General features: G+C 40.3%; 2 protein-coding genes and 1 long non-coding RNA gene across 6 annotated transcripts; 1 reads left to right on the top strand and 2 right to left on the bottom strand.

Annotated features, from left to right (window-relative positions):
* Positions 1–681: 681 nt before the first annotated feature.
* On the bottom strand, positions 682–9,772 carry LOC137600470 (uncharacterized). Its single transcript, XR_011036946.1, has 4 exons — positions 9,273–9,772; positions 6,472–6,528; positions 3,770–4,005; positions 682–1,367 (listed from the first exon to the last, which is right to left on the bottom strand). It is a non-coding gene; the product is annotated as an uncharacterized lncRNA (long non-coding RNA).
* A 459-nt stretch (positions 9,773–10,231) lies between these two features.
* foxf1 (forkhead box F1) lies at positions 10,232–13,670 on the top strand. Its single transcript, XM_068322042.1, has 2 exons — positions 10,232–11,513; positions 12,615–13,670. Exons 1-2 carry the CDS (start codon positions 10,538–10,540, stop codon positions 12,776–12,778), a joined length of 1,140 nt encoding a protein of 379 aa, XP_068178143.1. The 5' UTR covers positions 10,232–10,537; the 3' UTR covers positions 12,779–13,670.
* A 1,887-nt stretch (positions 13,671–15,557) lies between these two features.
* On the bottom strand, positions 15,558–23,662 carry mthfsd (methenyltetrahydrofolate synthetase domain containing). 4 transcript variants are annotated; one of them, XM_068321923.1, is made up of 9 exons: positions 23,540–23,662; positions 23,318–23,421; positions 21,817–21,930; positions 21,656–21,769; positions 20,634–20,747; positions 20,426–20,516; positions 19,723–19,835; positions 18,557–18,682; positions 15,558–17,274 (listed from the first exon to the last, which is right to left on the bottom strand). In XM_068321923.1, the coding sequence occupies exons 1-9, from the start codon at positions 23,655–23,657 to the stop codon at positions 16,573–16,575; spliced, it is 1,596 nt and encodes a 531-aa protein (XP_068178024.1). In that variant the 5' UTR covers positions 23,658–23,662; the 3' UTR covers positions 15,558–16,572. The 4 variants fall into 4 exon arrangements, with proteins under 4 accessions (XP_068178024.1, XP_068177860.1, XP_068177774.1 ...); XM_068321759.1 differs by lacking the exon at positions 21,817–21,930 and having other exon boundaries at positions 21,656–21,765; positions 23,314–23,421; XM_068321673.1 differs by lacking the exon at positions 21,656–21,769.
* Between the last annotated feature and the right edge of the window lie 2,021 nt (positions 23,663–25,683).

The following is a 25,683-nucleotide window of genomic DNA, read 5'->3' as shown; positions in this document are numbered from 1 at the left end:
TGCGCTGCCTTCTTTCAATCAAAATGTGTGTGATCAATTGTTTAAAGCAGGACTCAGCACTTATACAGGAATGAACACTAACCACCGTCAGTCACTCTTAAGTCTTTTGTTAGTCCAGCGACCACGGTCCCAGTACAGTTCTCTAGTGCAAGACTAGAGATGTTTAGTCTCAGGGCTTCAAGGAGTTGTATGGAAGTCATCTTAAGGAGTTTCACAGTAAATGGTCCATATTGAGATGTATGTGCAATCTCTGCATTATAATGAATCAAGGAAGGATTTTTAAATGATCTATCTATCTATCTATCTATCTATCTATCTATCTATCTATCTATCTATCTATCTATCTATCTATCTATCTATCTATCTATCTATCTATCTATCTATCTATCTATCTAACTGTCTGTCTGTCTGTCTGTCTGTCTGTCTGTCTGTCTGTCTGTCTGTTTGTCTGTCTGTCTGTCTGTCTGTCTGTTTGTCTGTTTGTCTGTCATCCGTCCATCCATCCATCCATCCATCCATCCATCAGTCCATCCCTCCGTCCTCCATTATTATTATTACAGAATTTGTTTTATTATTGTTACTATACCAGCGTTCGATTTAGTAACTCACCTGATAATCGATAAAGTCTTTCAAAATATTTATATTTGAAGGAAACAACAACAAAACATCTTAGTTGTCTTTGAAATTAAATTATCAAACTATTGTAACCCTGATATTGCTCTTTTTTAAGTGCATATAGTTGCTGCTGCATGAAAATCTTGTCTGCAACTCCATTTATAAATTAAAATGATCCTTAGTGATGAATTACACAGTGAAACGTGTGTCTGTGATCCTGAGAACAGTTTTATTGTCTTAATTGAGGTCATATATATGAAAACACAGGTTTTCCTTGATGTGACGTTATTTTCAGCTGCCTTAAGGAAAGGTGTCTGATTTTTACCTCTTAGTTCAGCCCATGCTGCAGCCTGACTTGACAACAGTCCGCTGTGCTGCTAATGTCTGTTTTTTGTTGGTCGAAGGTCTTTGCAGAGATGATGTGAAATCAATTCTGGCTCTGAGGTAAGTCTCTGCAGCTCTGCTGGACTGCAGCTATTCTCTCTCACCTCGCCACTTTTAGCAGACCGTGGCTGATTTCCTTCCTTGCGTGACTCCACAGTGTAAACACACAGCCAGAGTGACTCATCACTATTTCTCACTTCCATGGCCTGATATAAACACATGTAGGGGTCAGGTGTCATTTTGGGCTGGAGAGTGGGTGGGGTGGGGGGTGGAGGGGGGGGGCAGCATGTCTCCCCATAATACATCTTCCATTCTCCCAAGAATTCACGGCTTCCTGTGGCCAAAGCCACACGCCTGCCCGCTTCAGCCTGGAGGAAGGAGAAGGAAAAGTTAGAAATATGGAGGGAGAGATGGACAGACAACCGGTGTGACGGATTACTCTCTCTGCCACAGCAATCCTCTACAAAATGGAAAGAATGTAGTTGTGATGATCCTGTACCTCTCGTCACCCCAGAGAGAAAAAAAAGAAAACTGGGATGACCTGAGACCGGATGGAGACGATGCAGTCAGCTTTAATTGCGTGGCATTACTGCAAATTAACATTTTGAATATAAATACGAATGCGGTGCAGCACGGCACTGGAGAATGGACGCATGTTGCATCAAAGAAATAACATGTCATTGAGTTTCTTATGGTGCCAATTTGATTTTTCTTTTTATATATGCCAACCGAAATCTCTTTTGGACAGATTTTGAAAATGAGATGTCTCAGACAAATCTGATCAGCACTTTGTCTTCTTGAGCCATGCATTATTGCAGGGTATAGTCAGGGTGGAAGGGAGGGATAGCCACTTCCTTTCAGGCCCCAATCTGAAGAAGGGCCAAATACAGTCCAACATCAATCACATTGCACTCCACAGCTTTCCCAGTACCATTGTTATAGAGCAGACCAACGGAAAGAGGCCGGTAGCAGGTGGAAATAAAAAGCCTTCTGACAACTACAGGCAGAGATTCCTCCCAAGATTTACAGAAGCCAGCAGGGGCAATGTGCAGCATCGCCAGCACCAGTCTGGACAAAGATAACATGTTTCTCATATGCACTGGCTAGTACAATTAGTTATAAGTGCGTTTTCCACACACAATGCGACTATCACCTAAAGTGATAAACCATATAGACACCAAAGATTCTTTACAAGCAGTGGCACCTCTCTACTCTACCGCCATCAAAGAATGAGTGCATCCAATCAATCCTCTTAGGAGCTGAAAATTATCAATTTTCATGATGCTGATCTACACATAATCTAACAAATGTGGGGCTGATAATAGTATGGAGGGCTTAGGACATCATCAATATATTTCACCATTTTAATTAGATTAATTGTGCTGCAGCAAAGCTCACCTGATATTACAAATGAATTCTTTCTACCATTTGATTTTGAAGCTTGATATCCTGACCACAATATTAATTAATTTAAACATTCATACAAGTTTTCTGAATATTTTGTATGCATCGTTAGCATTTCTACACACTTCTGACCAACTCACAGAAATTGTCATTTTTGCTTATATGAAACCCAAAGCTTTTAATGAAGCCCATGTATCGTGAAATTTTATTTTATTTTAAGGATTTCCGACCCATGATAGTTTACAGAGATTTCATTTTGACTCAATTCAGATTTTGAATTTTTTTTTGTCCAAATTTTTTCTCAAAATAAAAATCCTGTTTTCCAGTTTTATTTTGCAGATACTTACTGAAAGCATTTATTTTGTTACTAAAACATGTGCAGAGTAGAAATATAAGGAGAACTCAGAAAATTGCACAGCTAATCAGATGATCTTCAACAACTTCCGTTGCGTGCCGTCTGTTAGAAGGCCTCTGAAGAAACAGACACAGGCTGCAGCTTCGCAGCACAAATACAGCATTTGTCTTCCTCCTCTTCATCAGCCCCCCCTTAGCCCTTCCTTCACAGGTAGATTGTAACCTCATCTTTATCATTTCATTTTTATTCCCTCATCTCTCTCCCTGGCACTGCCCACTGCAGTGAACATACCTCCCCCACAGTTGGGCTCCTCTTTTCACTCAGGATCACAGGCTAAAACCTGGCAGGATCACTGTCACATAATGCCCATGCGTGTGATGCTTCAGTGGGACCCCCCTCCACTCAGGAAATGCTCTCGGCCTTTTTCCCACCCTAGTATTCCACTGCGGAGAGCTGGGCATTACAACCGAATCCAGTTACCATCCCAAAGCATTCCTGACTGATTCCAACCACGGCTTGGCTATAGGTTCCCACAGACAATGAGGATATGCTATAATTTCAAACTGGCTGGAGCACTGGGTATCAAGTTGTGAACTACCAAAGATGTTTACGGCAGAACAGAGGAGTTTGAGCTCCACAATAGGCAATTACCATGCCCACTCACCCCCTCCCCTTCATTCAATTTGTGGTTTGTCTGTAGGTGGGTTCAGTTGTGCACAGATTAAAAATAGTCAAACCCCATTCCAGACAAAAACTGTGAGAGACATGGAACACACATTGCACAAACGATATCTCCCATTGTGGTGTACTGTTTGGGAATTCTTAATTGCTTTTTCCAAAGCAGCTTGCCACAGGAAAATCCCCCTTCAGAAGAAAGAAAAAAAGAGCTGGTGGGCTGTGCATAAACACCATAGATATTATGTAAACGCACAAGTAAACACATACATAAACCCATGTCACCCCATGTGCGCCCATCAAACTGCCATCGGGGCAAGTATCAAAGGAGCTAACCTGCAGCAGAGCCGGTTGTGGCCTGTGTATGCCTGCCCTCTCTCTTTTGTGTTCTCCACTGTGGTTTCTGCTTCAGCTCTTATTATTGATGTCTCTCCCTGCATCAGACAGACCATGATGGACCAGCCCTGGGAGGCATGCAAGGGCTGCAGGGTGGGGCACTAAGCAGGCTCTCGCTTACTGTGTGGGACTGCATCTTCCTTGAGAGGCCACAGAGTAGAGGAGAGAGGTGAAGCCTGTAAGGGAACATTTTAATCTGTTTTCACATTCAGTTTTTCTGTGAAAGAAATGTTCTTTATTTTTTCATTTTAGTTTAAATTTACATCATTCACGACAGATTTAGCTAATATTATTTTAAATTGAAAAAAACTTATGTTCATATGATTTTTTTTGACATAATTAACTTGATTCATAGTTTAGCATGGAAACTTAAAATCAAATGGAACATGAAAAGTTTATTGTAGCAAAGAAATATCAAAATATCAGTAACAAAATTATTCAGAAACTCGTGAGTACAGTGGTTTAAATATTGCCATTTAATTTGCATGAAACTTTTGCTGTGCTTCCAAATTTATACATTTAATTTTTTACTGATGAACAACCTTAATTTAACTTAATGCAAAATTACAGGTCACACATGAACGCAACAGTGAGAAGGTATAAACATGTAAGTAAAGTCTAATTTTCCTGTCCTTTATTGGACCAGAATTTTTTTTTTCACAAAAAAAATGAAATGGAAATACCTCATAAAGAACAGTTATATTAAGTAGACAGTCTGAAGGTGAAAAAATCTCACATGTATTTTTACAAATATTCTATTAATGAGTTTTAATAAAACAAACACAAATATGTAATAAATATTGAGATTATAAATAATTCACAATCTGGCTCCAAATCTTTTAATTTTGCTGTATAAATTAAATATAACAAATTCAACTAGTCAACTATTTGGATCCCATTGTATCAAAAGAAATATATTTTATTTTATTATGTTATAGTATTTAGGCATACTTTAACCCTGAAGTTTAGTTTGATGTTAATGAAACATGCTTCTATTTGAAAGTTCATCAACAGCAACAAGAAAAAAAAATGCACTGTGCTTTTATTTATGGACCTGATGAAAGACTAACAAGTCGTGAGCAGATATTTAGAATGACGGAAAATTTTCTCTGCACGTATAATTTGACATTTTTGAATGTGTAAAACCTCTGAATCTGCCAATTCCTTCGCAGTGCCGTCCTCCATGTCAAATTATGTGATCATGAAATTAACCAGAACGATTTTAACACATGCCTGTAGTCTTTTATTATTTTCAACTGTCAAAAAGACACGTCTGTTTTTGTACACTCATATATCCAAGAGGCAAAATATATATATATATATATATATATATATATATATATATATATATATATATATATATATATGTAAAACGTGGCAAACGTTGAACAGTGAAATTAAACGGTGTGAGTGAATTACAGTACCTGTAATTAGAAAAACTAGAACACACGGGGGAGGCTTTACTGACGAGGCTGAAGTTCTCACAATAACGTAATATAGTATTTGTTAAAATGACTCATGTAATTTGGCATAATCAGCTGCCGATTTGAAAGCAATGACTGTTTTTGACAAAAAGAAAGAAAGACAGAAAGATTTGATTTTTGCAAAAACACTTTAATCAAAGAAAGAAAGACTTTGCCTTGCGTGAAAATACCAGATGACGTAAAACGGAGATCACTGTTCAGATATTTGCAGTATTTCTGGTGTGAAAATTCCAAATGAGGATTGAGATTTAAAAATACACAATATATACAGCAGCGTGTATTTTATTTAATTCAACAGGGAGTGAGTTCAGAGTAGACATATAAAGTTTCAATAAGTCTGCATCATGCTTAAATTATCGACGACTTTTACTGATCAATTAAAGCTGAAGACTGCGAATGATAGATCAACCTTTGCTGCAGGTGATCGACAGAGGCCAACAGGTGTTCGTCCTTACGCTTGTGACGTGGGTCACGTGCTTTCCATCCACGTGCATGTGCAGCCAATGACACAACAGCACTGGCTGTTTACTTTAAACTCGAAAATTAATTACTGAAGATGCCGATATCATAGGTCCATTACCTATGAGGAGAGACAGAACGGTTCTGTACTTGAATTATATTTTAAACGAATTAAACGCGACAGATCATAAATGGACCGAACAAAGCGGGTTAGATCAGTGATAAACAGTTAAAGTAACTCTCATCAGGCTGTGTTGAAAATATGAATTGACTATTCGGGCAGGAGGGTCCCATATTAGTACCCATATTGTTGGGCTGCGCTCAGTTTCATGCTGAAGGATGCTCTCAAAATATGTTTGAATGAGACCAAAAATCCCATTTCCATCCAATGCATTTAAGAAGACAACATATTTTATAGGAGATCAAACAAATTAATTTCGTTTGTGTGTCCACACACAGCAGAACGCGTATAGGAGATATCTCAGCAGGAAAATCAAAAAGGTAGTGAGCGCACTTCTGCCGCCGCTGATTAGGACGGAGGTGGTGCCCATCGAATGCCCTTCAAAATCCACGCAGACCCAACGCGCGCAATCAGCGGTCTGCTCGCAATCCCGTCCTTTCTCGTTCACATAAACACCACCAAAACGAAAATATACACGGCCACCTACAGCGCGAGGAAAGTGATGAGGGGGTACCCACCTCGACATGACACTGTTTTCAATTAAAGCGGCAATGTTGAGTGAAGTTCAGGCGACACTGTAGAGACAGAGAGCCAAAAAATCTATTAGGATAATGTTTCCAAAGGCTGCAGAGGAAAAATATATTGTGTTTACAGTTACTCAAAAAATCATTTCATGTAAGACAAATAGTGTGTGTGTGTGTGTGTGTGTGTGTGTGTGTGTGCGTGCGTGCGTGCGTGCGTGCGTGTGTGTGTGTGTGTGTAAAAATAAAAGTAAAATGATGTGTGTTTATTTTTTCCAGGTTTGTTACCGTGAACTCATTCATGTGTGTTTCAGCGTAAACCGGATAGTTTGCCACTTTGGCTCAAAAGTTAAATTATGTAGATATAATGAATTTTATTTCAGGCTAAAATGAATACAAAAAAATTAACTAATTAAGGCCTATAAATAAATCTCGCTATGAAACGAACCATTTATTGACCATGTGACGAATATTTAATAGGCAGCCTGCAATTTCTAAACTCGGCTATTGTTAGTGAATTTCAATATTTAACCTTTGGAGGTGTAAAATAAGTTTATCGATTAATTGATTTGATATAATATACTATGTAATACAATTTCAACACATAACCTTTTTAAATGGCAGCAGGCCATCATTTGTGAAAGTTCTCTGTTTTACACAGTTGGACGTGTAAAACATTTTTCAAGTTCATTTTCAAGTTCATTGCAGATGAATTCCCGGTCAGTTGATCGATCAAGCTCCCTGTGGCCTCTTCGTGACCCTCCGTGGGTCTCTTTCACCACTGAGCACAAAAACCATCTAATTTCTCAAAGACGATCGTTTACGCGGTTTAAGTCTTTGTCTTTAATTCTCTTAGTCATCGTGATTTGGGCCTCGTCATCTTCTTAATCTGTTTGGGACCAAAGTGCTGAATCTGAAATCCACCAGGTGTATTTATCTAAACTGTTAGAAAAAAAAAAAAAGGATTTTGAAGTTAATTGCATCGTTTCATACTCTGAACGCGCAGTAGTATCTGGGAGAAATCAAGATTTTAAATGCGCAACGATGAAAATAATTCTGAAAACATCGTCTCATGTAGCACAAAAATAAATATTTAAAAGTATATGATACAGTCTTCAGATTATACAGGGAAAAATGACCCAAATATACATATTTTAACCCGATTATGTAGTGTACCATTTACAAGGTTGACTGAAGGAAGACTGTAACCAATAAGAAAGAATTTGGGCAGAACGTGGCAACAACGCGTTTTTCAGGGGGTCCAGAACTGGATTCGGTGCACTAAATAACTGTAAGACAGTCCGGAAAGCCTGTCAGGACTGAGCACTCTGCGGTGTACCTCCACCTAAGTGGCCGAGCATTCCTGAGGATGCAGCGCTGTCAAATATTTCACGATGGGACGTCATGGAAAAGTGCATGACTTTTGTCTGCGATGGAGAGAAGGGAAGCTCTGACCTCGGGACTGAAGCCACAGCTATGACGAACGCACAGAAAACTACCAGGGATGTTGTTACAGACACCGATTCATCTGATCGATTGAGAAAACTCTTTGATTCTGGATCGACTGGAAACGTACAGACTTTGATGACGCAAGTACATGTGTGATAATACCAGGGTAGTTATTTCCTATCGATTGTTCAGTGAACTACAAGGTTCATTAATACCTCCTGTAATAAAAAATAATTGAGCTTTTTATTTGTAAAAGCACAATCATGACACGGGGCCGAATGAGCACATGAGGAGAAGAAAAAAAAACATCCTAACGGAATGAAGTCATCAGTGGTAATTAAACGCAGTGGGCAGAGAGAGAACGGGAGTGCGTCTGCCTCTGGTGCGCGCTGGGTGGTCCGCTCCGCTGATAAATGTGTGGCCCTCACTCCAGGCGAGTGGCCGAGCAGGCACCGGTTAAAACAATACTCACGTTCATTTATCCGTGGGTTTAAATCTTCCTTTCAACAGCAAAAACTAACAACGTCACGTCCGTCACATTTAAAGCTGACAATGGAAATTTGACAATGAATTGCTTTTTTTTTTTTTTTTTTAAATTTCCTTGCGGCAAACCGCGTGGGCCAGAAAAAGGGCAGCTGTTTGTGTTTTGAAACTGGACAGTTCTGGAGAATATCAACACGACATTCCACATTTAACATATATATCGAAAATTAATTTAATTTTTTCCTCTAATTAACCCAACAAACATCTGGACGCTTTATTTTTTACAGTAAAATGTTTAGTAGCTTCTTGTGACCTTTGCATTTAGTAACAGTAAAGTCTCCAAACTTATAGTTTTAAGCACAGGACACATATTGTGAAAATAATCATGCACTCTGGTGTAATTTTTCCATCATGTCAAAGCCATAAGCAGCAGCTACAAAGATTAACACCGACATAGACCAGAAGCACAACAAGCACAACTGAGAGAACCCACGGAGAGGCAAAAGGTTGCAGGCTGCAGCAATCGAGATCTCCAGGGAACAATAAGCAACCCACTGTCAACAGTTTTAAGTTATGAACTGATCGTATTTCAGTAGCTCGCATTTACAGCTGAATAATCCATAGAAGGACGAAATAAAATGAAGCTTTCAACTTTTTAAAACACAAACAAATTGGTGCGCATCATCTTCTGAGTGGATTACAACTCAGCAAAATGAAAAACATTCAGAGCTGAATGCATAATGTAGTTGTACCTTTTTATCCTCCTATGTCATAAAACTACAGAAATACAGTTAATAAGGTTTCCCACTGCGGAGCTAAACTAACGCGACTTACTTAAGTATTATTGAGGTTAAAATCCACTTTACCTCAATTCCTGCATCATTCGATGATAAAAAAAAATGCCCACAGGAGTCGATCTCAAGTCCCCGTCCGAGTTTGGTGCGCACTGGTCGGCAGAACTTCCACCTTACTCCTTCTGCGTGCCTGCGTAAATATTATGACGGCATTACACAAACAATATTCATGTGCAAAAAAAACCTCCAACATCTACACAGGACGCAGCGAACAGACGGGCATATCGCATCAGATGAGTATTAGCTGATCTAAACGGGGCTTTTGCTTGATTTTTTATTTAAAGAAGGCCAGCGAAAATGTTTACATCTTGCTGTATAAACATCCTGCCCATGTTCCTGTCTATCTTTTACAGAAATCGGGAAGGTAGTTTTGAATATGAGGGGGTCGTTTCCTTTTGGTAAATGTTTTTCAAACTCTAAAAATGTTGAATGAAATATTAGAAAAGCTTAATAAGAAAAAGAGACGCGATGTTTGTTTGGGGTTTTTTTTTTTGGTTTTGGTTTTGTTTTTTTTGCCCTCCTGATGCATCAAACATTTGGAATTTGAACGGAAGAAAACTACTTTCCGACCAATCTGAAGAATCTGCACATTGGAATTCACGATATTTAGTTTTAAAAATAAAAAATGTAAAATAAAGTCATCACAGATAAGACAATCAACAATCTATATCTACAATGGCGGTCGTTTTATATATTTAAAACAATAAAGCCACGTTGCTATATCCTGTAACATAGAGTATCATATAGATCATTTCGGATTAATATTGCCCCTGTTTTAATGTAAGGAATGGAAAAGGCATTTCCCTGAAAAGTGAACGCACACAGATGTGCGTGCTAACAGCCCACCACTGGAGTAGGAGGGAACTGGGCGGGTCCCAACATTAGGATGGCCAAGACATCAAGCTTCCAATGCGCTGATGGTAACAGATAAGTAAAAAGTGAGCTCCTCGGACGCACGACAACACACCAACTGAAGTGGAAAGCGGCTCCTGTTCTGCTCCTTGTCCCCTTTCGGACGCTGCCTACACAAGTCCGTCCGGCTTCGGTTTTGCGAGCAGGACTGCATCAAAAGGAAGAAGACGAGACTGTCTCGCAATTTCGGTCGTGCGTAAAGTTTGTCTCTTGATTGCTGCGTTTTTCTGGTTGTTCTTTTTTTTTTAATTTATTTTTTATTTTTTGGGGGCTATTTATGTTAGAGAATTTGTGTCCATTATTGTAGTCTTTATAGGCGTGCAGGTGGAAATCGACTTTGTCAACTCGACGACTAAATTTAACTAATGACGGCAGAGGTTCAGCAGCCCCCAGCGCAGACTCCGGCTCAGAGCAGCCCCATGTCGGCTCCTGAGAAGCCACACGGACAGACTGCAGTGATGGAAACCGCCTCCTCCACCACGAAAGCTAAAAAGACAAACGCTGGGATCCGAAGACCAGAAAAGCCCCCATATTCATATATAGCTTTGATAGTTATGGCTATCCAGAGCTCTCCAACCAAGCGCCTGACTCTCAGTGAAATCTACCAGTTCTTGCAAAGCCGCTTCCCGTTTTTTAGGGGCTCCTACCAGGGATGGAAGAACTCGGTGCGTCACAACTTGTCCCTGAACGAATGCTTCATTAAGCTGCCCAAGGGCCTCGGCCGGCCAGGGAAGGGACACTACTGGACTATCGACCCGGCTAGTGAGTTCATGTTCGAAGAAGGCTCCTTCAGAAGGAGACCCAGGGGTTTCAGGCGCAAGTGCCAGGCGCTGAAGCCGATGTACAGCATGATGAACGGCCTGGGATTCAACCACATCCCCGACTCCTACAACTTCCAGGGGAGCGGCGGGGGACTATCCTGTCCGCCCAACAGTTTGTCTGTGGACAGCGGGATTGGGATGATGAATGGACACTTGGCGGGTAACATGGACGGAATGGGTCTGTCCGGGCACACCTTGTCACACTTGTCGACCAACAGTGGACATTCCTACATGGGAAGTTGTACAGGATCCACCGGGAGTGATTACCCCCACCACGACAATTCCGCCTCCCCTCTTCTCACCAGCGGAGGAGTCATGGAGCCTCACCCCGTCTACTCGAGCTCAGCCTCGGCGTGGGCTCCGGCCCCGCCCGCCGCGCTCAATAACGGGGCCTCTTACATAAAGCAGCAGCCTCTGTCTCCTTGTAATCCAGGGGCAAACCCGCTGCAGCCCAGTTTGCCCACGCATTCGTTGGACCAATCGTATTTACACCAGAACGGGCACAATACAGACTTACAAGGTAAGATCATAGAAGGTTGCTGATTCACTCTCAATGTTTCTAGGCGGCTTGAATATACTAAGATTATAAAACAATACCAAGAGTAAAATATAAACAGATACAATTTATTAAGCTTCCAAATACTTCATTCTGATGAAGGGACTACAGAATAGCAGGGGCAGTGGCGGTTCACGTGTTTATAAGCCAAACATGGGTCTAATGGAAATAATGAGTATACAACCTCACGTTCCCTCATCTGAATGTGTCCTATTTTTTCTGTAACTAACAGGCTTATAGCTAGAGTACTAAATATCAAATGAATTTAATTAAAACCAAAATAATACCAAAAAAGAAAACGTGTCAGGTTTTTTCTAAAACTAAAATAAATCCCGTTCCTGTTCTGCTACAAACAAAATAGAATTATCTGCCCTGAATAAAACCCAAATATTAATGGTTACCAGTCTCTGTTATTAACTGTGGTGCAAAGAAATGAAAACATTCAAACTGGGCCACTTTAGAGCCGTGCCAGTGTCCGGATAAGGAAAACAGACGCGGTTAGAACCAGCCTGTTTTACCCTGAGGCCCTGAGTCCTTCGGGACTGGCGTGCAAGAGGTCCACTGTTAATTAGCCCTGCAAACCCGCCTCCCCCTTTTGACAATCTTAATCGTGCTTGCTAAATGGGCTGCGGGTCTATGAGGAATATCTTCGAGGGAAAACAGAAAAAGAAGAAAAACAGAGGGAAGCTCTGAATCCGGTCTTTACTAATTGATTTATATATATATATATATATATATATATATATATATATATATATATATATATATATATATATATATATATATATATATATATATATATATATATATATAATCAGTTATACAGTCTTTATTATTATTATAATATTATTATTATACTATTATTATTAATCTAAAAAAATGGATTGTGAAATTTTATCACAAATTAGAGATTAATCAGTTAAAATCCCTAAAGCTTTTGTTTTTTTTGTGTGCTTGAAACATTATTCTTTATTTAAAAAAAGAGAGTGAATAAACGTTTACACATCGTAGTACTATGGAACATTATTGCTGTCTTTACTTCACATGTGACCACTCTTTTTGCAGGTATTCCCCGGTACCACTCCCAATCCCCGAGCATGTGTGACCGAAAGGAGTTCGTCTTCTCGTTCAACGCCATGACGTCCTCGGCGATGCATTCACCGAGCAGCGGGTCGTACTACCACCACCAGCAGGTCGCCTACCAGGACATCAAGCCGTGCGTCATGTGATGCATCCGTGGACAATCTGCTCACCAGATGACGGCGTCACGATCAGCGCTTTTCAGCGCGACCTGAAAGAGAGCAGACGCGTAAAATAAACCACTGAGGGACGGAGGGGCCTGCTGCGGCCCCGGGGACGAGCGCTCCAGTAGACCGGACTACTTTCTGTACTGTGTGACACATCACTGACAAAGACACGGAGACAGGCCAAACAAACAGCAACCACACAATAATAATAATGATAATAATAATAATAATATATAATAATAAATACTTTTACATGCCATCAACTACGACCAGCGGGGTGAACTGGCGACCCGAACCCCCACTGTTTGGTACTACTAGTCCTGCAGAGCGGATGACTACCACTTCTCAGACTGTCATGTTTATTCGTCTTGTTATAGTAGGCCATTATAAATGCACACGTCCAATTGTTTCTCCGTCTGAAGTTTTTACGTTTCTTTGACTTATTAGAGTGATGCTCTTTCTGGACTTTCATACCAGCGTTGAATTTCAAGATGAACAATATAGGCTGTGGACATCGCATATGTAAGTCCACAGTGTACTGTGTAAAAACGATGAAGGCACTTTTTGAATAGCCTATAAGCGCAACTTTTTATTTATTCTGTAGGCCTACATATTTTAATTTCAGGCAAATTGGCAAAGGAGGTATGCTTTATTGGCAATATTTGTCAGAAGGCTTATTTGTTTTAAAAATGAAAATTGAGGATATATTGTAAGCACTGTTGTGTCGTTTATGTTAGATATATATGTAGACCATTACATTCAGCACTGTATACTTATATTTTTAGGAAAATTAGCAAGGGTCCATCTGAGGTCTGAGATTTAGGCTATTTTGCAACAAATCATTTATAAGAAATAAAATATATTCGTTGGGCTGTTTAAGCCTAAGACCTGACATTTTTCAATTTTATCACATAATCCTTTAGATCATCGGTGTTACAATAAACCCCCCAAACAAACCATTAAAGTGTGCTTAAAAGAATGAGACATGCCATGCCCCCCACCCCTATTAATATCGCGATATTTCCAACAATTCAACAAGATTTTTCCAAAAATGTGAAAGCTTGCGATAAATAAATCAAATAATGAGGGTAAAATGAGATCATGTGGGGTTTAACCCAGCGTTTATTCAACTGGCAGGTTAAGCCTGTTATTGTAAAATTACAATCAAAGGGAAAAACAGATTTCCTATAAAACGACGATTTGATTATAGATTTGAAATAAACGATTTCAAAATTCACTGGTATGATGCTGTCTGTGTAATGGGAGTGTTCGCAGCAATTAGAGCGTAACAAATCAGACGCAGAGATCTCATCCACGTTTGGTTGCAGGGTGAAAACGATTACTCTGGTGTATTTAGCCTACAGTTGTGCAACTCAAAAGCAGTTTAACCCAAAGGTTGTGTCTGCAGGATGACTCAGGGGTGCGAGATGGATCAACATATTTAATACTTGAAATAAAAAAATTTTAAAAATTCAAACCAGGATGCTTTTGAAGACAGGAAAAAAAAAGCTATTTGCCTACACAGCATCGCTTTCTATTTATTTCTCCTCGCACCCTCACTTTTTATTTAACAAAAACATCTCCAAACTAATGTAGGGACACAGCAATAAGACGCAATGAAAGAAATAAAAGGTCACACAGTGGAAACTCGACAGCAACAAAAGGCACATGACCCAGTTCTCATAAATGCTCATCAGATTTTATAATTGAAAGTTTCACCTGCTACTAAGGAAAATATTTAGTTGTAGTTTGAGAGAACTCCATGATTTTGAAAATAAATGAAGAAAAGAGATTTGTGAGGTACAATCTTTTCAAAGAGTGGGGTGCTTCTGCACGCCTCTTATATTTGCTGGTTTAGAGCAGTTTTGTTGTGTCTGATTTAAATACGATGCCATTACATGCACACTCTTAGGTGTAAACATGCTGCTTTTATGCTTGTATAGTTTTGAAATCTCACAGCATGACCACTGACTGAACCCCAGTAAAATGAGCATGCCATGTACACCAGGGATAAGAAGGCTCAACAGCAGTGGAACAGCACATTAACAAACTGATGACATTTGCCGAGGTTCAGCGCTCTGGCGGGACCAGGGAGACGGATGGGGCTCCACAGCTGTTCCCTCACCAGGCCTGGATGACAGCTCCATAAAAAGCCATAGACCTCGGAGCAAACACACATTCTGTGTGCTTGCATCTTAACGCTTCAGAAAAACAACGCTTTGCCGGTACTGCAGACTCAAATGAGATAGATCAGATATCAGGTAACAGTCGGAAAGGTCTGATCATTAAGAGGTGTGTTAATCTATCTTAAACTCAACTTAAACTGGGGTATACATTTTAAAAACAACAACCCAAATGATGTATTACATGCAAAAAACAAAAACAAAAAAACAACTGGATCAGTCACTCAAAATCACTGCTGTTCAGAGAATTAAAGCACTGAAAATTGGCCTTCCTATTATTTTATTTTCTATCAGCCCTCTGCATTGACTTTAGCATATGGATTATTTAGGCCCCGTTACAAATCTACTACAGAAATGTCAGATCTGTAATTTTTCAAATGCAAACATGCTTCAATCCTTATGTGTCAAAAGCAAAAATAGCACAATTTTTTTTTGTCTATACAAGTAAGCTGAACACTGTATGGTCAAAGGCATGGCAGCATATTTTAATAGGGATGCAACATGGCAAGTTTTAGCTTACCTCTCCAGATAGAATACCATGGATATGGTTGGGGTTTTTTTCAATTTGAATGCATTAGTTGAAGTAAAAAATATCTTTTATTTTTCTGAAAAAGTGGAAAGCAAGCAACAAGCAAAAAGTACATGTCCATTAAGATTACAAAAGGCCAAATGTGGCATTTATAATTAGGATGTTCAAATGTAGGTTTTGTCAAAACACAACTTTTAGAAAGTACAGTACCTTAATTGTGGGTAATATAAAAGAATGAGAAGAAAATGTTTTCATAAGGAAATTCTATTGCTGCAGTCTGTAATCAAGCTGCCTTATACTTTCCCAATATCTACAAATTTCACAATATGAAAAAGAACTAATTTTCTCTGGGGTCACTCAAATGTTAGAGCTTGTTGGGGGGTGGGGGGGACTCAACATGTGAAATGTGTGTGGTCAACTAGTTTTATGATGTAAACAGATGTTTGATGTAACTTCTGATTTTACTTACTGGAGGCGCCTCTTGGCTCAGAACTGATCTGTACTGTTTGAGATGATTAAATGGCCACATGGTGGCACCAGCAGACAACATGAGGAGGAGTTATTATAGAGGCTATGGAAATAAAACATAAATGTTGTGAACGTTTTAACAAAATACTGCATCCGTCTCTGAGAGCACCCTCGAGGAAGGAGTGATCTCGGAATGCAAAGGCAGGGGAGGGGTGTAGAAGAACAAGGCACACGGTGAAGCGCTTTGTGATGCTGAGATTCAACCAATGCAACCAAACTCTTTTTAAAGCTATCATGTGTAATTTTCCTAAAAAGTAGTGTCATTTGAAAACAATCACTTTAAATCACCATTGGTGACACCTAGAAGTGTGTAACAGCGCATCAAACAAGCTTCCCTACGCCTGTACCTTCTTATTCTATTCTAATCAGACTTCAGTGATACTATGGACACACAGTTCTTTCCCCCAACATGTCAGAATAACAACTATATTAGCTATTTTACAATTCTGTTATCATCAAAAAGCAACCAACACATCTTTCACAATAACAGGCCTTTAAAGGGTTTGAAATGTCATTTAGCATATCAGCCTTTGGTGCTACTGCTCAGTCGTGTCACTGGTGCCGCTATCTGGCGCCGTCTTACTCTCCGGAGCTGCTGATGGTCTCGCTCTGTTTGACCTCTTGCCTCCTTGCTGGTTCTTAGCCATCTCAGCCCGCAGGCTCTGACCATGCAGACTGAGATCCTGCAGAGCCTCCAGGGCCTTATCTGCAGCATGAGGGTTGATGTAGTCAAGGAAGGCCCGGTGTTGAGCCCCCTGCCAGGTTAGCCTGAGTGGGGTAGCCTCTCGCTCTTTGAGGGCGGTTTTCAGCTCGCTTACACGCAGCCCAGCTGGGATATCCCCCAGGTAAAGTGTGGTCACACTCTGCGGGAGCTTACGTTGAGACGTGACTTCACTTCCACCTTCCTTCGCATTCCCTTCTCCTGTTACCTTTTGTCTCTCTTTCTTCTCTCCTGTTTCATCTTCTTTACCCTCCACACTTTCTTTCCTCACGCTCTCTGGGGGCTGTCTGGCTTTACGTTCTGACAGCAGCCTATTCTCCAATTTGGACTCTCCCTCAGAATCCTGCTTTCTGTTTTGTCTTGGCCTCCGTCTGGTTTGCGTTCTAGGTCGATCAGTCGGAACGCCGGGCTCTGCTGCAACAGGCATCACCCTCAGTGTCACATCCTTTCCAGCCTGTTCCTCCAGAACACGGAGTTTCTTCAGGATGGGTATCTTCTCCAGCTTTTCTGAGTCCAACTGAAGACATAAGAGATAGATGGTTCTGTTAAAAAACATTATAATAATAAAGAGCCAGCAACCTATACCTGCACGAGTTCAATTCAAAGCTAAACACGACAATTTAAATGATGTTATTCCATCCTGCTCAGAGCCCGTATCTGTCTCAATAGAAGTAGGACATTTCACTTCCCGAGCAGTTAAAAATAAAGACTGCTCACTTGATTTGTTGGGCTTTTAAGAGTCCCAGCAGCCTTTGATGCTGACCAGTCTGTAAAGGATATACGGGGCTATTGTTTTTACACTGGCCTGTTTGACCCATCGTTCCCCTGCCCCTGCACAGCCAAGCTGGCCGGGCAGACAAGGCTTTGATGATCAGACATGGCCTTCCTCCCAGCGGGGTCACTGGGTCCTGTTTACTTACAACCATGTCTTGAGGAACCAAGAGGTCTCTCACACACACACACACACACACACACACACACACACACACACACACACACACACACACACACACACACACACACACACACACACACACACACTCTACACGGTTAGAATAATGTCCGCATCAAATAATCAGGTGGAAAAACACATCACATCTCTCTGCCAGTGTCAGTAAATCAGAAACAAAAAGGTAAACACAAGTGTGATTTTTTAAAATTATTCACACACAGTTTATCAGTCTTTTGTGTTCAGAGCTGGTTGATAAATTCCTTAGTGTTTACTTTGCATAAAAATCTGAAATGCTAACTCTTTGCCTAATCATAATTATTAATATTACACCCGAACCAAAACAGATGTGAGTCCACCGATGGTGTGGTGTCATCTCTATTCCACTAGAGGGAAGTGTCGTTTAGAAGAACAGCCAAAGTTAAAGCATCCCAGTCCAAAAAGCTTTTGCCTGTTCCACTTGGGAGATTATTAGTGTTCAACTCTGGTGTGTGAAGACACGGTTATAGCTAAACAGATTACATCATAGTTGGCCTATAACTGTGTAACCTTCCATCTTCTACTGCTAATCTGTAGTCATGTCTAACAATGAACAAAATTATTTATTGTACGCAGCATACTTTTAACTGGATTATATTTGAAATGATCATTACAACATTGTGTTCGCTATGCTGAAAAACGCAAATTTTGATTTTATAAATATTAATAATATATCATATTACTATTTTAATAGAGTTGTTATGGAAACACTCAGTTATTAGTCATTATATTCATAACCCACCATCATATCAACCTAAATTAAAAGTCTGGGGTACTTTATAACACAGCAGAGAAATACTGTAGAAATGACCTTAGACCAGGCGATTCCCTGTGGTTTGAGGTGCTGGCAATCTGTTTTAATAAGTCTAGTGGGGGTCAGGATGTAGTCCACAGTCAGGTCCTCACTTTCTTTTAACTCCTCTGGTATGTGTACCACCTGAAATCACAAAGACTTCAACTAGGACAGAAACGACACATCAGAAACTGCTTACCTGTTTATCACCATTTTGATTACAATTTAAAGAAATAAACAAGGTAAAATAAAGGTTTTAATCAGGCTTTGTATTTGATAAAACGAGCCAAAGAAAGATCTCCCCAAATATATATTTGAACAAGCTCACTTGAAAACCTCATACTGTCACGCTTTCTAACTCCACCCACTACCTGTCAATCACAGCGCCCAACCAATCACGGCGTATCTACCAGAAGGAATCACGTGAACAATATGGCCTATGGCATTGGGCAGCGAGGCTTTTTGCGGTTACGCCTTTGTCCACACGACAACACAGATACCCGGGAAGAAAACACTGACCAAAGTGAAGTTTTGAAAACGAGAGGTCTGCATTGTTGTGTGGAGGCTTTAACTGAAACTTTTTCTACCTGGGGGCGTCTCCCTGCGACAAAAACCGCTGTGACGTTAGTGTGTGTGACCCATGTCTATATGTGCACACAGAATAGACGGAGTTAAAACCGGCTATTTTCTGACGTATAACAGCATACAGTATAACAGTCGAAGACGAGTTGATAAACATGCTTGACATTCGGATATTTGTTCGTCTGTTTCTTCCTTTATGAGTCATAAATATATTGATTGATTTATTTATTCATTCATCATTCATGTAAAAAGTAGAAATCACTGTTCAGGTTGTAAAGTAATCTAGAAGGAATATGCCCTAGCATACATGACATCAATGTCTCATGTTGTGTTGCAGCAAAAGAGCATTAGTTGGCTTTTGTTTAGCTGGGGCTCTCCACGTTAACAGTGTAGTGTTAGCTCCATTGAACAAGGTAGCTATTTAATTTTTTCATATGTTTGGTATGAAGTTTGATAATATTGTTTTATCGTGGAATTTCCACGGGTTCCAACTATCAAATTTAATAACAGAATAATTTCTCCAGTGCTGGAAAAAATAAATGAGATAATAAAGTTCCATGACATATTCTCTGGAAAGATGTAAACAAAACCAGTAAACTAACCTGACAGTCGTGCACAATAGAAACCACCACAGTCGCGTCATTCACAGCTCCCATTAATGACATCATGGCGTACTCCATGTCAGCATAGCCCTCTCCTTTTCCAATACGCAAACCTGCGTGAGAAGACAAAAAAAAGACCAGACTCTAGCTACTGATTGTTGAGTTAAACCGTCAAACTGTTTTTCACAGGGTCTTTAATTTTGAAATGGAATGATTTAAATGGAATGATTATGCATTGGATTCAGATTAAGCCTAACCCCAAAGCTAGGCTTTGTGATACAGGGTCCACTAAATCTGTAATGCTTCATTTACTTTTGAATGACATCATGTATCTAAAAAACAAGCAACATCTGCATCGCATTAAGCGATTTTAAAAAATATTCCAACACAAAGAGTTTTTTTTAATCTAAAACGGAACTCCATGTTGAGGACAGCTGTGGTGTCATTATCAGTTCTCAAATTTATCTTGACCAAATGTAGATTGCAGAGAACATAGATGAACCCTGTGCATCATGTACTTTAAGAAAACCATGTCATTTTGAAGCGTTGGCATGATGGTAAGCACAGCTTATTTCACGGATCGTCTCAAGCATGCCAAGCTGAACTTCTGTTGATTTAGGGATGACAAGTGTTTTAATTTGCTTTTTTTGGATGTGATTTACACTTCACAGTTCATACTGTTAAACTGGTGTTGAATAGTTACCTTTCTCTGACACCGCCACAGAGCCAACCACCACCAGGTCTACCTTCACTTTGGCATCAAGTCCGACAGGCACACTGAAACCTTTCACACCCTGATTTTTAGGAGGAAATTGAAATGGACATTGCTTAACTGTTTGAAGATTTATCAATGAAAAAAATTTCTGGGTGAAGACATTGAGAAAAATATGAAAAATCATCAAGTTTCGAACCTGAGAGGAGGCACAGATGCGTAGCTGTTCTTTGTTGGCTCCCTGGGGAGGAATTATTTTATTGAAAAGGCCGGCGCTAAGACGAGGAGTTGGAACCAATAATGTTTTCCCTGCCTGCAAATACAATCCCAAACAAGGCAGTCAGAGACTACAACATCCCGCGAAACCCTTGAACTCAAAATTTTACCTTGACCTACTTTTGTAGGTCAAGGTCATTTATAAAAGACCCATGATCCAACACGTAATTGGTGCATTCTATTGGTCATGAGGTTTCAGAGATGTGTACCGAAAAAGGTATAAAAGTGAAACTGTGACCTTGACCTAGTTTTTCAAGGTCGAGGTTGTTATAAAATTTTCATTACCTTGCCTCCCTGACTATAATGCCTTTTGTTTCATCTCTTTATCTTATCCGGTTCCTGAGATATGTGGAAAAATATCTCAGGATAGAAAATATTTCAGTCCATAGATAACGACACACTAGCTTTGATTTATGGTCTTACTCACACTGGCCTCCCTCATCTTTATATCTTACATGGTTCCCGAGTGTACAAGAGGTGAAATTTGACCTTGACCCAGTTTTCTCAAGGTCAAGGTCATCATCTCATTTTCATCCTCTTTGTCACCAGAGTAACGTACTTTTTGTTTCATCTTTCTATCTGCAACGGTTGTGAAGATATTTGGTGGACTAACGGACGAACACATGGACCGGCGGACTAACACACAAACACTGACAATTACAATACATCCCCTTCACTGGATGCAAATAATAAATACAGTGAAATTTGGCAGAAATAAATCACTGATAATCTTGAAATGTTAATTCAGAAAAAAAATCTTTTTTTAAAAATTTTGACTCCAATAGATTTTCTCCTACTGTATTTAAAAAACACTTCTGAAATTCTGACTCAATTTTTTTAAATTAGCCCTCTCATAGAGGTCACTATGGCAAAACATAAAACAGCAGCTGAATGCATGCTTCTTTTCTCATTCTAGGTGCTTTTTTTCCCATAATGTGGGGCTACCTCTAGCACCGCCAGCCGGGCCCCCTCCAGAGGTTTATCAGGATCCACTTTCACCTCAGATGTCTGGGAGAACGCCTGCAGCTCTGACACCCGAGCACAGGCAGTGAACGCTCCCTTGTTGAGAGGACAGAAGAGGAGAGAATAACACCAAATCAACTTACTTCCAGAGTGAGGAAGCGTGCCTGCTGCTGGGGTTTGTCTGGGTTTACTTTGACTGTCTGGCTGGACTTGAACTCCTGCAGGTCTGCAATCCTGTTGCATGCTTGAATTGCATCCTGGGTCAGTAAGTTCATAGTAAACAAGATGAACAGATGGACAAGACAGCCATAAACCTCCCAAAATCCAACATTAGTCAAGTGCAGACTGACCTGACAGTCAATAAATTACAAAGTCAACATTGTAGCATTGGCTTTACCTGTTTGGGCATTTCCTCATGAAAAAACTGTTGACATGGGGCGAGAGAAGGGGAGACAGCGTGGACAGGTCGATAGTTCTCTCCCATGGTCAATATGTCTGTGGTGTTTACTAAGCACCATGCAAACTCCCCAATCATAGCACTCCCATACTGTTACCTTATTTAACAGCATCAATAATCAACATAGTAACTAACTCCCCTTACGTATAGAGTACAACACAGTGACTGTCGCAAGTCTATGTGTTGATCTGCCACAGCTACTGAAATGGCGAAGACAGGATTATACAGCGAGAACTCGGCTTCCGTCATTTCGAATTACGTTCTTCCCAATTATACATCGGTTTTCAAAAAAATACACCGAAAAATGAAAATCATTTTTACTTAATTTTACTCAACTACAGACATGACTGATTTAACATAAATATTTCAATGTGGAACTTTGTGCACATGATTCTTTTCTTTTTTTTAAAAATCCCACGGAATCTGAGCGGTTGGGTCTACTTTTGATACATTTCATCTCATGGACCATCAGCTTGTTTTAAACCCTGGTAAAAACTAAGTAAAGTGGTGACATTCTCTGGATCACCACAGACAGAACTTACAACTCACATCCCAACCAATCAGAACACTGAACCTGTTGTGCGTTATCAAGACTTGAGGTTCTGATTGGATACCAGCCTTTGTCATCAGCTATCGCTGAAATAAGCACAAATGAGGCACTTGGGTCATGAAGGGGGCAGAGGGGTAGGTGCTGAAGTACCCCACCCCCACCCCTTTGCACAAGCATGCATCAAATACATAAGGAACATCAATCAGGCAAACATCTTATTTTTGTATAGAAGAAAATCACATTTTTGTAACACTACTGTTACCTCTGCTCTCAGGCTGAAGGTAAACACAGAACACAGGGTCAGGTCACAAGACATTCTGACATGGACTGAACCTCCTGTTCAAACAGAACTTGCTGAAGCTGGTTCAAATACTTTGTTGCACAAAAATAGAATGTGCTCCAAGACCATTTCTTTTGAACTATTAAAAAAGGTAATACTTGTATATTTTCATAATCATATTAAACTTACAGGTTTATTTTCAATGTACAGTTTAAGTAAACAGTTCCAACACATGACGTTTAAATAATGAATATCAGATATCAGAGCCTATTTAAAAAGCCCCCAAAGCAAAGCGGTTCTGTATTTTGAGTTTAGGATTACCAGTCCTGCCCATTAGGTTTAAGTGATTTAACCTGCCTTGAAATTTGGGATCCTGTTATGGACGGGCCTGGGGAAATAAGCCAGGTTCTTCTCCTCTATGTAGTCCCAAACTCTCTGTCGAATGTCTTGTTTCGATGCTCCTGGAGAGAAAATAGAAACAGCTTCATGACACATTAGAAACGAGCCGAATCCTCCGTCACCGTTGAACCGCTTCACTTTATACACACACGCTTTTTTCTGTTGGAACACATGACCCACCGGGGTTTATCCTTATTACGGGCTCCATGGTGTTCGCCGTGAGAGAGACCAGCGTCGGTTCCGTCCCACCGAACACGTGAGCTCCGTCCTGTAATCTGGACCGGACAGCTGCTGACATGTTGATCATGGCTACGGCGGCTCAGGAGGGCCAGTCGGGCCGGAAATCGCAGTGGCTATTTGAAAAGGTATTGAAGTGAAATTACGCTTTGGATTTAACAAAGAAGCTTAACTATCAGCACAGGTAGGAGATTTACTCTGTTAAACTTCATTTTGCAATTACGTATATATTTTTTAGTCTGTATGTGATTGTTTTGCTGTTAATTCCAATATGCTAATTCAATTGCAGGTTTTCACCTGGGTAATTGGCTGGTGAGGTGATGAGGAGGTGATGGGCAGGTTTGGTATCCAGGAGAGGAACGCAGAAGGACAGATGTCAGCTGACTTTGCAAAAAGGACGGAAATGGCTGTAGTGAATACTTTCTTCCAGAAGAGACAGCAATATAGGGTGACCTATAAGAGTGGAGGTAGGAGCACACAGGTAGACTACATCTTGTGTAGACGGTGTAACCTGAAGGAGATCAGTGACTGCAAAGTAGTGGTAGGTGAGAGTGTAGCCAAACAGCATAGGATGGTGGTGTGTAGGATGACTCTGGTGGTGAGGAAGTTGAAGAGGACAAAGGTGGCGGAAAACAATGGTAGAAGCTGAAAAGGGAAGAGTGTTACATGACTTTTAGGAAGGAGTTAAGACAGGCTCTGGGTTGTCAGGAAGTGCTTCCAGATGACTGGACAACTACAGCTAATGTGATCATGGAGACAGGTAGGAGAGTACTTGGTGTGTCATCTGGAAGGAAAGTAGATAAGGAGACTTGCTGAAAAGAAGTGGGACACTGAGAGGACTGAGGAGAGTAGACAGGTGTACTTGGAGACACAGTGTAAGGTAAAAGTAGAGGTAGCAAAGGCCAAACAACGGGTTTATGATGACTTGTATGCTAGGTTGGACAGTAAGGAGGGAGAGACTGATCTATACAGGCTGGCAAGGCAGAGATGGGAAGGATGTGAAGCAAGTTGGGTGATTAAGGATAGGGATGGAAGTCTACTGACAGGTGCCAGTAGTGTGATGGGAAGATGGAAAGAGTACTTTGAAGAGTTGATGAACGTGGAAAATGAGAGAGAACAAAGACTAGAAGAGGTGACTGTTGTGGACCAGGCAGTAGCAAAGATCAGTCAGGATGAAGTGAGGAGGGCATTGAAGAGGATGAAGAGTGGAAAGGCGGTCGGTTCTGATGATATACCAGTAGAGTTTTGGAAGTGTCTAGGAGAGGTGGCAGTAGAGTTTCTGACTGGGTTGTTCAACAGGATCTTAGATAGTGAGAAGATGCCTGAGGAATGGAGGAGAAGTGTGCTGGTGCCCATTTTTAAGAACAAGGGAGATGTGCAGTTGTGGCAACTACAGAGGAATAAAGCTGATGAGCCATACAATGAAGCTATGGGAAAGAGTAGTGGAAGCTAGACTAAGGGCAGAAGTGAGCATTTGTGTATCAGTAATCAATAATTCTGTCATATATATCTGTATTCCCACAGTCTTGTGAGAGTAATTGAACTTAAGTTGCCTTTACCTCCCTGAACTCAACACATTAAACCTCTGATGCTTTCATTCATTCATTCATTCATGTTAAACCTCTAATGCTTTCCGGTGCTGTTCCTAAGAACCATAGCAGTACCCTTGGAATGAAATACTTGTGAACGGATGTGAATATATGATTTGGAAGAAGTATCAGATATGAAATATCCCAATGACTGAAGAGCCTTCATTTTCCAATGAGCATTGTTTTATTCAATTAATTAAGAGGGTGACACACAATATGGCACACAAAAAATTACATTGTAATCTTAAAAGGATTATTCAAGCATTACACACCTCTGACTAAATTAAAAAGTCAATTTAGTGTATTTTACAGAATAAAATATTACTTTTTAGAGAACTATAAGAAAATATTTTATTGGGATTTTATAAACAGCATTTCTGTGATGTGTGATGTGATGTGTGATAGAAGAGTTTCAGCTAAAATGAAAGGAAAGGTGTACAAAACTGTGGTGAGACCAGCGATGTTGTTTGGTCCAGAGACAGTGTCACTGAGGAAAAG

This window comes from Antennarius striatus, chromosome 1 (genome assembly GCF_040054535.1).
Source record: "Antennarius striatus isolate MH-2024 chromosome 1, ASM4005453v1, whole genome shotgun sequence".
Classification (NCBI taxonomy): Eukaryota; Metazoa; Chordata; class Actinopteri; order Lophiiformes; family Antennariidae; genus Antennarius; species Antennarius striatus.
Note: the sequence above shows the minus strand (reverse complement) of the source record. Positions and strands in the feature narration are given on the sequence as shown.

Bases quoted from the DNA above. Each gene is read 5' to 3' on its own strand.
- mthfsd (XM_068321923.1), bottom strand. From the start codon at position 23,657: ATGTCAGCAGCTGTCCGGTCCAGATTACAGGACGGAGCTCACGTGTTC. The intron at 21,770-21,816 runs GTAAGTTGATTT...CCTCTCAACAAG, and splicing joins CACGCTTCCTCACTCTGGAA to GGAGCGTTCACTGCCTGTGC. The intron at 18,683-19,722 runs GTTAGTTTACTG...TTGTGATTTCAG, and splicing joins CTATTGTGCACGACTGTCAG to GTGGTACACATACCAGAGGA.
- foxf1 (XM_068322042.1), top strand. From the start codon at position 10,538: ATGACGGCAGAGGTTCAGCAGCCCCCAGCGCAGACTCCGGCTCAGAGC. The intron at 11,514-12,614 runs GTAAGATCATAG...CTCTTTTTGCAG, and splicing joins GCACAATACAGACTTACAAG to GTATTCCCCGGTACCACTCC.